At 39.0% G+C, this 17,634-nt stretch overlaps 2 protein-coding genes across 3 annotated transcripts in view; both read left to right on the forward strand.

Annotated features, from left to right (window-relative positions):
- LOC122802675 (cytidine and dCMP deaminase domain-containing protein 1-like) overlaps positions 1-17,634 on the forward strand; it is a 1,973,793-nt gene that overhangs the window by 1,078,102 nt on the left and 878,057 nt on the right. The window lies entirely within an intron of this gene.
- Positions 3,783-17,634, forward strand: part of CDADC1 (cytidine and dCMP deaminase domain containing 1) — a 371,753-nt gene continuing 357,901 nt past the window's right edge. For both annotated transcript variants that reach the window (XM_044072391.1, XM_044072392.1), the window contains exon 1: positions 3,783-3,882. In XM_044072391.1, the coding sequence (XP_043928326.1) occupies positions 3,832-3,882 (51 nt within the window). In that variant the 5' untranslated portion in view covers positions 3,783-3,831. The remainder of the gene's footprint in view (positions 3,883-17,634) is intronic.

The raw sequence follows: 17,634 nt of genomic DNA on the forward strand, positions 1-17,634 counted from the left end.
CTGAGAATAAAAGTTGGAAGGTGATCACTGAGACTGTCTGGCAGACAACCAAAGATCTGTGTGGTGTTGGGATGACTAGTTAAGATCCAGTCTAGTACTGACTCTTTGTTTTTTTTTTGTCAGTTCTAGTAGGGATTTTGATTAGTTGTGAGTAGCCATGGAGATTGATGTGGTTAGTAGGGGTAGCTGCATCACAGGCATTCCAGTCTGTTAAAGTCCCCGGCTATAATAGTTTCTTGAGGAAGGTTGCTAGATTTTGGCCAGGTGAGATGTAAATGCCTGTAATATTGATATGTTTTTTTGTATTGCGATAGTTTGGTTAGTATTAGTTCAGCATTTTGGAATGAGGGGGTGTCAGTGTTCAGTAGGTCAAGTGATAGGGTGTTTTTGTAAAGGATGGCTACTCCCCCTCCTCTTTTTTCTTGCCTGCATTTTCTGTATATGTTGTAGCCAGGGGGTGTTATTTCATTGTCACTAATGCCTGGTTTTAGTCAAATTTTGGTTAACAGGACAATGTCTGGTTGGTAGAGAGTTAGGGTAGTCTGGAGTTCATGTGTTTTGTTAAGGATGCTTCTTAGATTAATTTTAAGTATTAGGAGGTCTGAATTGTTTCTTTTGAGTTGGGGGTGGGGGTGGAGTTGGCCATTAGGGTTGAATGAATGGGTAGAGGGTCCTGGGTTAGGATGAATATTGCCACTATGTAACAGTTGTATTCTTATCTGATTAAGGATTTTTATAAGCCATATTTTAGAGATATTTGAGGTGTTTGGTTGTTTGGTAGGAAAGTGAACCTTGCTAGTAAGAGAGGGGTAGTGTTGTAAATAGAGTGGGCTATTGGAGTGGAGGGTAGTGGTTTCTCAGTTGGCTGTGCTAGTGTGAGGGTTTGTATATGGGGATGAGTGCTTATAATGTTGTGAGGGGTCGTAAGAAGTATAAGTAGAGATGATCCTAGTATTAAAGTGGTGTGTATGAGAAGCGTATTGGAATAGTTTGTGGGTGTAGATTGGTTGGGTGTAGGGTGGGTGTGACTTGGTTGGTATAAATGTAGGCATAGTGGGGGCAGGTGGTAATTGGGGGCAGGTAGGGGAGCAGACTGAGCCCGCAGGACGAACGGAGCGGGTTGCACCAGATGCCAGCTGTAGCAAGATGGAAATAAAACAGTCTCCATGGACAGGATTGGCAGGGTAAATGGGAGTCTACAAAGACTTGAGAAAGCACCTTGCCTAAGCAGTCTAATTCTTTTGGCTGCTCCCATTAGGGGTCGCCACAGCGGATAATCTGTTTCCATTTCTTCCTATCCTCTGCATCCTGCTCTGTCACACCAACCACCTGCATGTTCTCTCTCACTACATCCATAAACCTTATCTTAGGCCTTCCTCTTTTCCTATTACCTGGCAGCTTTATCCTTAGCATCTTTTTCCCAATATACTCTGCATCCCTCCACAGCACATATCCAAACCAACGTAATCTTGCCTCTCTGGCTTTTTCTCCAAACCTTCCAACCTGGGCTGACCCTGTAATATACTTATTCCTAATCCTGTCCACCCTCGTCACACCCATTGCAAATCTTAACATCTTTAACTCTGCCACGTCCAGCTCTGACTCCTGCCTTTTTGTCAATGCCACTGTCTCCAACCCATATAACATAGCTGGTCTCACTACCCTCTTGTAGACCTTCCCTTTCACTCTTACTGGTACTCATCTGTCACAAATCACTCCTGACACTCTTCTCCACCCACTCCATCCTGCCTGTGCTCTCTTCTTCAGCTCTCTTCTACACTTACCATTACTCTGAACTGTTGATCCCAAGTATTTAAACTCATCCACCTTCACCACCTGTACTCCCTGCTTCCTCACCATTCCTCTATCCTCCCTCTCATTCACACACACATATTCTGTCTTAGTCCTGCTGACTTTCATTCCTCTTCTCTCTAGAGCACATCTCCACTTCTCCAGGGTCTCCTCCACCTGTTCCTTACTCTCACTACAGATCACAATGTCATCTGCAAACATCTTAGTCCACGGGGACTCCTGTCTGATCTCGTCTGTCAACCTGTCCATCACCATTGCAAATAAGAAAGGGCTCAGAGCTGATCCCTAAGCAGTGTTAGGTGTAAAAAATGGTTTGGAAAAAGTTAGAAGCAGTATACCTGAAGATTAGTGAGGAACAGGTCACAAGGAGAGCAGATACAGCTGAGGGAGCACTATGTACAATTAGCTAGGGTGTACGTTAATGTAACTGTGGCACACTGCCTCACTAAAAGTATACGGGTTATAAACGTGTCCTATGCAAGTTGCCTCAAAGCCCTTTCCTTATACTGCATTTACTACAGACTGAGAGACAAATTGTGCCTCATACAAGGTGTCTTTGGATCCCACTCTGGAGATTTTGTACAACTACCAAACCAATAGCATCAGAACTACTCAATCTAGGGACTTGGATGTTTCTTGCTTCATAAATAGGACATGCTGGAGGGATAGGTATGTGTCTCAGTGAATTCCTGGCCTTTGGAACAGGCTTCCCTAACCCTGTTCAAATGCAGCTTCTACCAGTGGATGGGAAATCAGAAATTCATCATAGGTCTAGCACCTCTGTATCAAATGGACAGAGGTAGTATGTAAATCATACCCTAGCTTACATATACCCCTTAAAATCACCTCTTAGACTCATAATTGTGGAATACATTTGGGATGCATGGCTAGGCTTATAAAGTCCCAGTGGTTGTTAGCCTAGTATAACCTATGAACCTCATGAATATGAATAATTTTATTCGTAGATTATAAACTGCACCACCAGCACATAAATAACTTTGGGATGTGGCTTTTTCATCTCAGCTACAGTCCTCTTCTCCCCATTCTTGAGGAATAGGTCAAGCATACCTCTCAAATCTCCGTGATTTTGCACAATGCTCCAAGTTTTTCCTCTTATTTTTGCCCTGTCCATTATAAACATTTTAAAATTCACAATCCATCAGTTATGGCAGACTTAAGAGTTTCATACCTCTTGTTCACATTGATGCAGAACTTGCTATTAACTTTTTAAGTGAAGTAGAGTAATATGTAAAAATTGTCCCTGATTTAGGGCATTGATCTCCCCCAACACTATTTTTGGCTTTGTCCTTGATTCTTGAACAAAGTAGAGAGCTAGCTATGAGTATATTTCCCTTCTAAGCTGTGGTCCTCAGTCTTCACGGGTTTAGCTTCCTTAAGACCTTCTAGGTTTGTATCCTTCTTGCCACAGATGTGGGCATCTTTCTATTTTCATTTGGGGCATTGTGATCTTCCTTGAAATTGGTTCCTTCATTTTTCCCATCCATTAAATGTTTTAGCCTGTTATCTTCCTTATTTCCTCCATGTGGTAGTATATATATTTTTCAGCCACCCACCATGAGTCTCCTGCTTCTGCCTATAACCTCAAGACCAACAGCTCACTTTGCCTGTGTTTCTATTGATTGCCATCACCAGCGTCGGTCTTTATCATAGAGGGGCTTGCTTCCATTCCTGATGCACTCTATCAGCAGAACTCTGAGTTTACATATATTATGCAGCAGGACAGTGTTCAAGTACTTGTGTAATGCACAGATCTGGAATAAGTGAGTTTGTCAAAGTGTATTAGTTCATTCTTTCATCATACTGTTAGTTTCATCAGAACGGAGCCTCGAGGTTGTAAGTGAACAGAAAACATACTTTCTCTGAATGGTGTGATAATATGCTATGTTGCATTTCAACACAGTTAAATGTCAAATGAAGTGGTGTAACTATCTTATTTTAATTTTAGGGCATTCTTTTAGACTTTCCAAGGTGAATCTTTACACCGTGCTGAGTCTGTGGATGGAAGCGTTCCCATCTGATAAACAGTACCACAGTTGTAGGAATTCACAGGTAACGGCTTTAAACATTTTGTTTCTGTTTATAGAACAACATCAGCATTCATGTTAAAAAAATGCATCAAAAATTGTTTGCAGTACAGAGTATTGAATAATCGTTTCCTGGTTGTTTCAAAACAAATGGTAAGCATGGGCAAGGTAAACTGAAAGTGCCAAAAACTGGAAAAAATATCAGAATGAAGTTTGATCATCTGTGTTTAATGGCACAGGAAAAGCCTTTCCAGCTTTATTCATATTCATTCCTAAGGTTTAAGTGGCCACCATAACAGTCCTTCAGTAAACAAACCTGTTAACTATGGCACAACAGCATAACTGATTGTTTTAGAACTAAGAAGGCCTGGGAAGGCAGCATGTACAATTATTAGGTGGCCGTCCTTATCCTACCTCTGCATTTGTTTGTATTATCTGTTCTGGAGAATTGAGACATAAAGCCCAAGCTATGACCCAACTGAAATGGCATCACTTAAGGACCAAGGTGCTGTGGAGCTGTTGGCAGGAGATGGAGAGAGCAACCACTATCATCTGACTAGAATTATGTGTACACTGACACCCCAAGTAGTTTTCATATAGCAGTAACCATGATTCAAGGTTGTGCTCAGGAGTGTTCAAGCAAAACCGGCCAATGTTGCAGTCCATTTGCAGTGGTGAATGCATCTGGGTCACGGGGGCAAGGTGTTAGTCATCAGAGAAACACCCTTTGTGGCTGCCTGGATGACAGCCTTTCATTCAGCGTTTTCTTCCCCAGTGCTACACACCATCAGTCATGCAGTACCAAGTGGTAAATCTCCATTGAAGACTGGAGATGCCCTGTGAGATGATGTATGACATAGTGTGCAGGAATTGTCACAAAAGGGAGAAAGAAATGGACCAGGAAGACTGGAAAAGGAAGGGAGTTGGTTATGACAGGTACTGAGGAGAAAAGAGATAAAGAAAAAATAAATAAAAGTACAATTAACTCTTTCATGTTTGCACAGCCAACTTTGACATTAATTATGTGACTGGATGTTGATCATTAATGTAACTGGAATCTGATCAAATATGTCTTACAACAATTCATAACAAATAGTTTTGTGAACATACATTAAAATGTGCTTTTAACACTGTAATCAGTAAACAAAATGTATAAGATTTACAAATTAATTTACAAATAAAACAGACTGTTGCGGCGTTTAACATGGGTGTATATCAGTTCATCAAAACGTCTGAAGTTCGAACACCATATGTTCGAACTTCAAACCACGAACTGCAAAAACATTGAAGTCTTAAAACAGCAATTTTTTTCCCAGTGAAAAAAAATCGCTGTTCCAGGAAACATGCACGCAACACAAACACACCAAAACAACGTCATTCCACACACATACACTCAAAATCCTACATCTAACCCTACACTAAACTGTACATACACTACTACCTATCCACTTACCTTAACCCAAACCCTAACCCTAAGGTCTGTCACTATCGCACACTTACCTGACACTCTTCTCCACCCATTCCACCCTGCCTGTACTCTCTTCTTCACCTCTTTTCTGCACTCACTCTACTCCCTGCATCCTCACCATTCCTCTATCCTCCCTCTCATTCAGACACATATATTCTGTCTTAGTCCTGCTGACCTTCATTCCTCTCCTCTCCTCTCTAGAGCATATCTTCAACTCTCCAGGGTCTCCTCAACCTGGTCCATACTCTCACTACATATCAGAATGTCATCTGCAAGCATCATAGTCCACAGGGCCTCCTGTCTGATCTCGTCTGTCAACCTGTCCATCACCACTGCAAATAAGAAAGGGCTCAGAGCTGATGCTTGATGTAATACCACCTCCACCTTAAACACATCCACCACAGACCTCACCACTGTCACACTACCCTCGTACATATCCTGTACCACTCTTACATACTTCTCTGACACTCCCGACTTCCTCATACAATACCACAACTCCTCTCTAGGCACCCTGTCATATGCTTTCTCTAAGTCTACAAAAACACAATACAACACCTTCTGACCTTCTCCATCAACTTTCTCAGAGCAAACATCACATCTGTAGTGCTCTTTCCTGGCATGAAACCATACTGCTGATCACTAATCATCACCTCCCTTCTTACCTTCTTAACCTTGCTTCCACTACTCTTTCCCATAACTTCATGCTGTGACTGATCAGTTTTATCCCTCTGTAGTTACTACAGCTCTGCACTTCACCCTTATTCTTAAAGATAGGTACCAAAACACTTTTTCTGCACTCCTCAGGCATCCTCTGACTTTCCAAGATTTCATTAAACAATTTGGTTAAAAACTCCACTGCCGTTTCTCCTAAGCACTTCAATGCTTCCACAGGTATGTCATCTGGACCAACAGCCTTTCCATTCTTCATCCTCTTCATAGCTGTCCTTACTTCCTCCTCGCTAATCTGTTTCACTTCCTGATTCACTATCCCCATGTCATCCAACCTTTTCTTTCTCTCTCTCATTCTCTTCATTCATCAGCCCTTCAAAGTACTCTTTCCATCTGTTCAACACACTCTCCTCAATTGTGAGTATCTTTCCCTCACAATCCTTTATCACCCTTACCTGTTGTACATCTTTCCCAGTTTGGTCCCTCTGTCTAGCCAATCGGTACAGGTCCTTTTCTCCCTCCTTAGTGTCCAACCTTTCATACAACTCTTCATATGCCTTAGCCTTAGCCTTTGCCACCACTCTCTTTGCCATGCGCCTCAACTCCTTATACTCCTGTCTACTTTCTTCATCTCTTAGACAATCCCACTTCTTCTTCACCAGCCTCTTCCTCTGTATACTCTCCTGTACTTCCTCATTCCACCACCAAGTCTCCTTGACCTCCTTCCTCTGTCTAGATGTCACACCAAGCACCTTTATAGCGGTCTCCCTTACCAGCTCTGCTGTAATTACCCACCTATTTGGTAACTCTTCACTGCCCCCCAGTGCCAGTCTTAACTCTTCCCTGAACTTCACCTCACAATCACCCTTTTTCAACTTCCACCATTTAATCCTTTGCACTGCTGTCACACTCCTCCTCCTCTTTTTGATCACCAACGTCATCCTACAGACCACCATTCTATGCTGCCTAACTACACTTTCCCCTGTCAGCACTTAACAGTCTCCAATCTCCTTCAGACTGGCCCTCCTGCATAGTGCATAAGATATAATCCACCTGTGTGCATCTTCCCCCACTCTTGTACATCACCCTATGCTCCTCCCTCTTCTTAAAATATGTATTCACCACAGCCATGTCCATCCTTTTCGCAAAATCCAGTACCATCTGACCTTCTGCATTCCTCTACTTAACAGCATACTTACCCATCACTTCCTCATCCTCTCTGTTCTCTTCACCAACATGCCCATTGAAATCCAGTCTAATCACCAGTCTCTCACCCTTGGGTATAATCCCACCACTTCATCCAACTCGCTCCAAAATATTTCTTTCTCATCCATTGCACACCCAACTTGCAAGTTGGGTCCCTCTGTCTAGCCAATCAGTACAGTATGCATTAACAACATTCATCATTACACCATCAATTTCCAGCTTCATATGCATCACTCTATCTGTCACTCATTTCACCTCCAAAACACTCTTTGCATACTGTTCCTTCAGGATAACCCCTACCCCATTTCTCCTGCCATCCACACCATGATAGAACAATTTGAACCCGCCTCCTGTACACCTGGCCTTACTCCCCTTCCATCTGGTGTCTTGCACGTGCACAATATATCAACCTTCCTTCTGTCCATTATATCAGCTAGCTCTCTCCCTATACCTCATACTGACAACATTCAAAGTTCCTACCCTCACTACTACACTCCTAACCTTCCTCCTCTCTTCCCGCCTTTGGGCATGCCTTCCGCCTCTTCTTCTCCTTTGGCCAACAGTAGCCCAATTTCCTCCAGCACCCTGTTGGCTAACAGTACTGGTGGCAGTCATTGTTAACTCGGGCCTCGACCGATCCGGTATGTTAATCTGTATTGTTGTCTGCGCATGTCATTTGGCAGAGGTTTTACACCGGATGCCCTTCCTGACATAACTCTCCCTATTTATTTGGGCCCTTACTGACATAACTCTCCCTATTTATTTGGGCTTGGGACAAGCATGAAGAAATGCACAGGCTTGTGCATCCCCAGTGGCTGGGTTGTATTCAAAAGATACCCATTGCTAAACAGTAATATGAAAATGAGCAGTTTGTTAGTAGTTTTGACTTGAAAAAACTTTAACTCTTTAATGACTGAAAATGCAGCTAGGACTCTGAGACAAGAGAACAAAACAGACTGTTGGTGAGAAATACAGAGAACTGATGGACGTAGGTGCTAAGGGAAATTATTTTTATTTCTTATTGCCTGACCACAATACTAGCATAAAGGCCAAAATGCGAGAAAAAACATTTTATTTCCCTCATGCTATTTTAAGCATATTAAGTTATATACCAGGTTTTTGGATGATATGTTTGTTTTGTGGGATGGACCTGTTGAGGTAATTGATGATTTTATTCATTATATTGAAACTGCCACAGAATTTTTAAAGTTCACTCACACCACTGACATCAACATGATTTCTTTCTTAGACATTTTCTTGGTGAAAGATTATCTAAACAAGAAATTTCTATCAAAGATTTTTAGAAAAAGTATGTACTCAAATTCTTTATTGCATTTCTCCAGTACCCACCCTATAAAACAAAAGAAGGCAATTGTAAAGGGCCAATTCATGCGGGCAGCACGTACAGTGTCTGGAGGAATTCCTAGATGAATGTGATAATTTAAATTGGATGTTTGTGAAAACAGGGTACCCTTTTAAATTTATAAGTGACATTATTATTGAGGTTGTTAACAAGAGGGAGCGTGGTTTTTATTTGCCTCTACTTTCAGGTGATGTTACTATAAATGTTACATCTACTAATCAACATGACAGTATTACAATTGAAGAAAGTAGAGATTTTAAAACTTCCTTTATCACTATTTTTACACAAAATAGTTTTATGCTAAGAGACATTTTAGTAAAAAATTGGTCCATCCTTAGACATGAGAAGAACATTGGACCTTTAATGGGATTACAACCCATCATAGTATACAGAAGAGGTAAGAACTTGAAAACTATATTTGAGACTAGTAATATCTATTCCAACCACAGGTATGGTTTTATGAATAAATGTGGTAGATGTAACTACTGCAGATACATAAAACAGGAGAATTTTACATCAACAATGTAGAGATTAGGATTAACCAGAAATATAATTGTGGCTCAGAAAAAGTTATTTATTGTGCTGTGTGCACTATCTGTTCTTGTTATTACATTGGCAAGACTGACTGGAAGTTTAAAAAACGTATATAAAAACATCTATATGATATTAAAAATAAAAAAGAGACCAATGCCTTAAGTAAGCATATAATGCAGAATATTACTCACAAGTTTCAATTTTTTATTATAGATAGTATTAGCACTGACATAGTACTGCAGTGGTGGTGCTGCGGTAGCGTTGTCGCCTCACAGTAAGATGTTGTCCTGTTCTATTCTCAGCTAAAGCGTCTTCTGTGTGGAGACATGCGTGAATGGGCGTAACTTTGTTGAAGGCTGTGCGTCAGGGCTGGCAACTCGGTACATAAAAATCTACTGCCAATCATTAGCGGACCAGAGTTACGCTGTGGCGACCCCTAGCCGGGAAAAGCCGAAAGATGCAACAACATTAGCACTGACATAAGAGGGGGGGGCTTGGTCATTATTTTTGGAAAAAAGAGAATTATATTGGCAGTTAAGTTTAAATGCAGGGAGTTTGCCAGGTCTTAATGAGCATATTACTATTAGCCCTATTCTGAAATTAAAAGCATTAGAGAGGTAAATCTACCTTGCCAGCATTTATTTCAGTATTTAAGTATTTATTTATGTATTTAACTTAGTAGTATCCATTGTATAAAACAGTCTTTTATATTTCCATTTTAAACATATACATTTTTATATATAGTTATGTTTTTATACATATATTTATGATATACATATTTGTGACATTGTTATTTAGCATTTATTTTGTATTTATTAGGGGGTTGTGTGTTTGTGTGTGTGTTTCTGAAGTCAGGTTATCACTTGTATGCATTCACTACCAGGACTACTATCATTGTGCTTGTATTACTTTAAATTAAATATGCTTCTTTAATTGTTTTATTGCTTATGTCACTTTCAGTTGTACTTGTATATAAGGAAGTCCCCACTTGTGATAAGTTATCTGATGAAGTCTAGATGTTCTAGATGAAAGTGCTTATCCTTGGTGAACAATTCATGTGTTTTTGTGGAGTGAATGAATAGAGTGAATTTTGTTTACTACAACAGAGTCTTTCATCAATTTTTACTTGAGTGGGTCCAATCCAGCTACTTCACTTGATTTCGGTATTTCTAGTTTGGTTTGTGCTTGTTCTTCATTTTTATTAGCATTTTAGAAGCACAGAAGCACAAAAGCAATGACCACTGCCCAGACAGAAAAGCTGCTGGCAGTAATGTATGCATGCAAGTTATGCCATGAATGCATCTTTTATAAAGATGGTGAAGGGGAATCAGGCAAGTAACTCTTGTAAAACACATTCAAAAAGAATATGTACAAGTTACCGCTGTGATAGCAAATGATGTGACTAATCTGAGAAGGTATGATCTGAAAGTGACATACAGCTAGGTAGAAAAATACAAGTAACATAAATGCTAAGAGAGCTTCGATAATGAGGTTGGGGAATTGGTTATTCCCATTGGATGCTTGATGTCCCAAAAGGGGAAGCAAATGTACAGGGAGACGGACCCTAACAAAAAGAAGTGTATATTATCTGGCATGGACTTCATGTGCTGAGATTGAAGTCTTGTTTGGGAGACACCATTTCCTTTCCCACTATTCTTAGAAAGCCATGGTTAGCAAGTAGAACAGGAAACCATGAGCTAGGGTAAAATAAGAAAACAGCTTTAGTACAAGTACCTGCAGCAGTAGTGTTTACGTGTTTGTTTGTATGCGTGTGTGTATATATGTATGTATGTATATGTGTGTGTATATGTGCTGGTGAGGGTTTGCACTGTGTGTAACAGCAACTAGCTAAAATGTATTACAGTGGCTGGTTGCTGTTATTTATGTATACAGTCATCAATTAAATCACAATCACATTTCAGAGCTGTGCACAATCAACAAAGTGAGTATTTCTGTGTGTGCGTGTGTGTGTTTGGGGGACTTGTGAGGCTTTGCACTGTATGTATCTGATGTAATGTTACAAATGCTATTATTTACATATTTCTTTATTTCATCACTAAAATACATCTGAGATGCACATAGTAAGTAGTGTGCTGTGTGTGTGTGTGTGTGTGTGTGTGTGTGTGTGTGTGTGTGTGTGTCTGCCTGTGTTTGTCTGCCTTTGCATCGATGTATATGTGCTGACATTATTAAATGCATACATAACTTGTATTAAAATACTTCCTCCAACAGCATGTACCTGTCTTGCACTTTTGAAACATTAGGCAGAGGAACTATTTTACATCAAAAATATACTAATAGTAAAACAAATATAAAACAATTTAACAGATAAATAGTTTCCCAAGCACAGTAATACCCTCCAAGGTGTGAATTACAGCATTACAGGAAAATATTGGGTTCATACATCCTCTGGTTCATTTATTATTTCCTTATAATGTCACCAAATTTAGCAGTACTGCCCAGGATTATTACAAACATGCTTATATAAAGCACTGGTAGCATCTTGCCTACGTATATACCCCAAATATTCCATTGTACGTTGAGTTAGCTGAATCCAAATGGATTATTAGACTTACTGCACACAGAGCACCAGGCATGAATGGGTATGTTCCCTTAAAGCCTGTTTTGAAAGCACACCCTTTGAGTCATTAATTATGTTGAGTAAGCTATTGTTTTAACTGGTTGTACTATTTAAATGGTTGTTATGTGGATTTTGTTCTATGGTCTGATGAAGTGCAGTGTATCTGCATGAAAGCGCTTGCCTAACATTTTAATAAATTACTGTTTTTTATTGCCTTTCAACTGTGTTTGTCTGGCTTGTTCTACGCTGGTTACTTGTGTATTTTTTGGTACAAGGCAGCCTTCATCTACCTGGTTGGCTCTTTTCTGCTGAATAATACTAATAATAGCTCTACTCCCCTAAAGCTGTAGCAAGCTGCTTACTACTAATGTAACAAGTAGCGTGCTACTGTTAAATCACCACATAGTGAGCGTTTTTGCCATGACAGCAAATACAGTATTGTTATTCCTTCATTTATGAAGATGGTACTGCACTCCTGCACCATTGGCACCTGCCAGTTGCACTCCCTGTGCCTGGGGCAGTCCCCCCCTTCATTCCATCCTAGATATAGTTCTACTCTGAAGGCTGTGCTCCTACTTACAAGCAAGCACTTATCTGAGATATGTTATCTCAATGTGTGCCTTTAGCACAGTGTGCTTCTCAGATATGTGCACCTAACCATCTCCTCTCCCTCCAGAGAAAGAGCGGTATGAGCTAGTTATGCCTTTTCACTCTTGGCGCTGCCCTGACCATCTACTGCCACCCCAGGCCACCAACTGAACTTGGAACATCTGGGTCATAGTTGGGGCTTTATCTTTTTGTGCTACCAAACTGTCTCAATAAGGAAAGAAATTAATCTTTGTTTTTGTTTCAGGAAAGAATTATATCTGTGGCTTAATGATCAAAGCTGAGAATATAATAGCCCCCTCTCAACTGTAGAAAACAATGTGCTTGATGAGGTACATATTTTACATCTGTGAGTAGTAAAATACAATGAACAAGCAGGCATTATGTTTTGGCAATGAATATTGACTCAAATAGAGCAGGTGGTTCAAAACCATGCAATTTGCAATGCATACTGTAGGAGGAATCCAGCTGAAGAACTGTTAGCATACTCTGTATGCGATCATCATTTCTGGATTTGAGTCAGTACTGATGTGAGGCTGTGCAGCTGCTATGTTTAAATTATTATTTTAAGTTCTTTTAAAATAACCAAACTGACAGACATAACTAAATGCAAGTGACAAATGTGTGTGATTAATGCTTTAAAGTTTATATTCCTGAGGCAAGAGATTCCTGAGTTTGTCATTTCTGACAGGGGTCCACACTGATCAAGTCAGGAATTTTAAAGGCATGCACATGCATGGGAGTTTAGCCTTGTAACATCTAGTGTCTACCTATCCACAGCTGAACGGACAAATAGAGAACTATCCCAACAGTGAATAATCTCCAGAGAATTTAGCTGTAGCAAAAGCTATGTAGATCGCCATTTTATAACTTTAGAATATTGTAACAATCCACTGTAGGAAATGGGAGGTCTCAACTGTTGATGGGTAGAAGGATGAAAAACAGCTTATTTACTTAATCTATATTGCTGATGCCTGAAAATATACATAAGGTAACAGAAATCAAGGAAAGAAATTAGCAGATTATACAATATTTGCAGGCTAAAGATGAAAAAAAGAACTGTGGTCTTGCAGTTAGCATGAAGTATTAAGGATGCAAGCTGTTAACAAACTTCATCCTATTGTCCTGGGTTTGATTCTGCCAGTGTACATTTGCCAACTGTATGACTAAGTCACTGAACCAGGTAGTGCTCCTGGGCTTACAATGAAATTGGGCCTCAACCTAGGTGGACATCCTAGTTAACAAAACGCAAAGAAACATACACACACCTACCCACAGACACACACACAGAGACACACACCCTCACATATATGGGTCACCTTCATAACATTGAAATTTCATAATATTGAGACCAAAACATCTAAATCCCAAAACAATGAAAACTCAGAACATTGAAATTGTGCTTCATAACATTGAAAACTACAATGCATATGTAAGCAACATCCTGTCCACCTACAACAACACCTAACTAAAACACACTTTCTCCTAAGTTTCTGCAGGGGTGCCACCCCCCATAAATTAAATATACCAACTCCAAGATCGCACTACAGTGGAAAAAAGTTAATTTCCTAACCTCTTTTTCCACTGTAGTGTGATCTTTGAGTTGGTATATTTAATTTACAGGGGGGGTGTGGGGTGCAGAGCCCCCTCACATGGAGGGGTGCAGGAGGGCTTGCCCCCCTGCTGAAACATAGTAGAAAATATGTTTGTTAGGAGATGTTGTAGGTGGAGGTGCTATTATTTGCTTGTGCAATGTAGTTTTCAATGTTGTGAAGCACACTTTCAGTGTTCTGAGTTTTCAATGTTTTGGGTTTTCACTGTTTTGAATTTTCTATGTTATGGTCTCAATGTTATGAAATTCAACATTATGAATTTCAGTGTTATGAAGTAGACCCATATATGTATATGTATATATATATCTATCTATATATATATATATATATATATATATATATACAATATATCAATACATACATATGTATATGTGTGTATATATATATATATATATATATATATATATATATATATATATATGTGTGTGTGTGTGTGTGTGTGTGTGTGTGTGTGTGTGTGTGTGTATATGTGTATATATATATATATATATATATATATATATATATATATATATATATATACACATATATATATATATATATATATATATATGTATATGTATGTGTGTATATATATATATATATATATATATATATATATATATATATATAGATATATATATATATGTATATATATATATATGTGTGTATATGTATGTGTGTGTGTATATATATATATATATATATATATATATATATATATATATATATATATATATAGTTATATAGATATCTATATATATTTATATCTAAGAATGCAAAAGCTATGGGGGAATTCCACATACGTAACTGGTCAAGTGTCCAGACCAAGACCATGCATTGCTTGTATGGAAGTATACAAGCCTTACAGAAGAAATTGTAGACATTTATCCAAGACAGTGCCGTAGAGAAGAAATTGCAAACCTTCATGGAAAAGAAATATGTCAAATGTGAAGTTTTAGAAACGAACACAGAGAAGTCATAGCCAGTTCTTTACTAAGAAAACAGAGACTGTGAAAACTGTGATAACTGAGAGCTGCAGACAGACACTCCCGAAGTTATGTCTCCAAAAGATGCACTAATGCAGCAATAAGTGTCCCAAAAGAAAAATTAAATATTCTGGATAGGGAGGATGTGGAGGATGTCTGATGAAACCAGACAGATGTAGGGACTGTCCCAGAGTTGGAGTTAAAAATGATTCTAAGGACTATAAAGTTTTATTAAAATGTGTTTTGAAAATATATAAAAACATTTGATCGTGATGTAAATAAGTTAATTTGCAATGAGCAATGTAATGCAATGCATGCTGTGTCACAAATATATACTTTAGATATATTTTCTAAATTTGTGAAATAGTGGGATTTTGTACATTGATATATAAATAGCATTAAGGCTCATGAGCTAGAATAATTTGCATGTCATGTGGCACACAGTTCACCCAGAGAACTCGTCTGCAATATAAACGTCAGGGAGCTTAGATTTTACCTTTTGTATCGGTATGTTGTTTATAAAGCCTCCTAACATGGCAGAGCAGAGCCTTAGGATTCTTGCCTCTCCCTCCCAGGAGGTGTTATGTTCCTTCTTGGTCTTTGGGTGAGGTGCTTTCCCCCATTTGCACTGGGAAGACCTAGGTGCTCTCTGGCCCATAGCGTCATTCATATGCACCATGGTAGAAGCTTGATGGACGTGGAAACTCTGTACTTCTGTTGCTTGGAGTGCATGTATCTGTTTGCCCTGTGAATGGATTCCTGAGGGAGGGGGTTATCCTTTAAAGTTTCTCTGAATTCTACAGTGGCTGACTCTTAGGAAGGCCTTATTTGGCTTGCCTGATGTAAAAGTGGGCACATTCAAAGAGCATGTAAAAATATGAAGGGAAAAAGACATTTGAAGAATACCTGTGTTGAAGGAGCTGAAACAAAGTTTAGTATTTATTGCCTGCATAATGTTTTTGCTGATATGAACAGCACATACTGTACAGTGCAAACGTTTCCTTTTTTCTTTTGATTGCTAATAAGTAGGGTGAGTGGGCGGTCAGTTATTCTTTTCAGACAGTTTCCTGGCTAGCAGGCAAAACATATTTTTATCAATACATTTGCAGAATGTAGCAGGGTTAGTACATATCAGAAGTTACATTATTTTTACTGCATTAAAAAAGATGTCAGGAGTAATTTGGTAACTAACTTTAATAATGATAAACACAGTATACAATATATACTGAGTTAAATTTTATTGCTTGCAGTTTACATGAGTATGAGACTAAAAAGTGGTATCAAAGCATAAATTTAAATTATTTCACTGTAAGCAAGTCTCTTGCCAAGAGGGGTCTGAATTCCAAACATCAGGTACTGGTTTAGGTAAGGAATGTTCTGTTAATGAAGTAGTAAATTGGAATATTTTGAGTATATAGGAACCCTCATTAGATGAATTGAGAATAATCCCATCAATGCTTACAAGTTCCAACCCACTCATTTATACTTGCCATGTGAATGTCCATTACTACCCACAGAGCTTACTAGACAAGGAAGTAAATGGGAATAGATTGATGGACTTTTTTTTCTGTATCACATATGTATACACAAATGCCTATGGACAATTTACAAGTTGAAGGTCTGCGTATTGCATGCCTTTAGAGGTGGAAGGAAACCAGAGCTCCCCAAGAAAACCCATGCAAAAACAGGGAAGACATGCAGACTCTGCACAGAAGACTTCCCAATGGAGAACCAACCCTAAGAACATTTTGCTGTGATGTGACATTGCTTAATGGTAGGTGGAGGTTCTTATTGTGTGCGATAAAGGTAAGCAAAAGGAAAAACTGATGGTGTAACACATTAACACATGAAGCTAGAGTATAGAAGGGTTGACTTTTCCGGTTATTGGTAGATTTTTGTTTGTGTCTTTCGGCTTTTCCCGGTTAGGGGTTGCCACAGCGGAACTCCGGTCCGCTAATGATTGGCAGTAGAGTTTTACGTGCTGGCTTGCTGGGCCTAATGCACAACCTTTAACGAAGGAACACCCGTTCACACATGTCGCCACACAGAAGACGCTCTAACTGAGAATCGAACGGGCAACGTCTGACTGTGAGGTGACAACGCTACCGCAGCACCACCACCATATTTTTTAAGTTTTGAGCAGTTCCTATTGTGGGCTAAGGTGGGATTCATACCTTTCAAATGTCCCTGATTTTGACTCAAATATTAGCTCTGTCCCTCTTAATCCCTCCTAAAAAACTGGTGACTTTTGGAGGAAAGGTGGTGAGTTACACTTAATAAATAACGACAATAATTACGAGTTATAGACTTATTTTACTTCAGAAAATGCACATTAATTCATCTTATCTGATTCTGTCAGTGTTTCAAGTAAATAGTACTAATATTTTAAGTGTCCATGATTTTTTCTGGCTTTGTCCCTGATTGTGTTGAAATGTGTCCCTGATTAGGTAGTGAAGTGGCATGATATTCTAATACTTGTTTGCAACAGTTGGATTGTTAGTTTTACAATTTTTTTCAGGAGTTGAATGTTACATGATAAGTCTTGGTTTGCCCTGTGAGTATATATTTAATTTTGGGATGAAAATATTTGTTATAATTGCAGTGCATGTTTCTTGGGTTAAGAAATCACTGATTTTGTAAATACATTTCATTTGATGCACTATGCGGTGATTGTCTTTTCTATGTGGTATTTGAAGGTCAAAATAGTTTAGATATTTGTGTCTGAGCAAAGCTGAGTTTCTGATTTGAACAGTGTCAGACATTACATTT

The sequence above is a fragment of the Protopterus annectens genome, chromosome 5.part0 (assembly GCF_019279795.1).
Source record: "Protopterus annectens isolate FY-2018-M chromosome 5.part0, PAN1.0, whole genome shotgun sequence".
Lineage (NCBI taxonomy): Eukaryota > Metazoa > Chordata > Ceratodontiformes > Protopteridae > Protopterus > Protopterus annectens.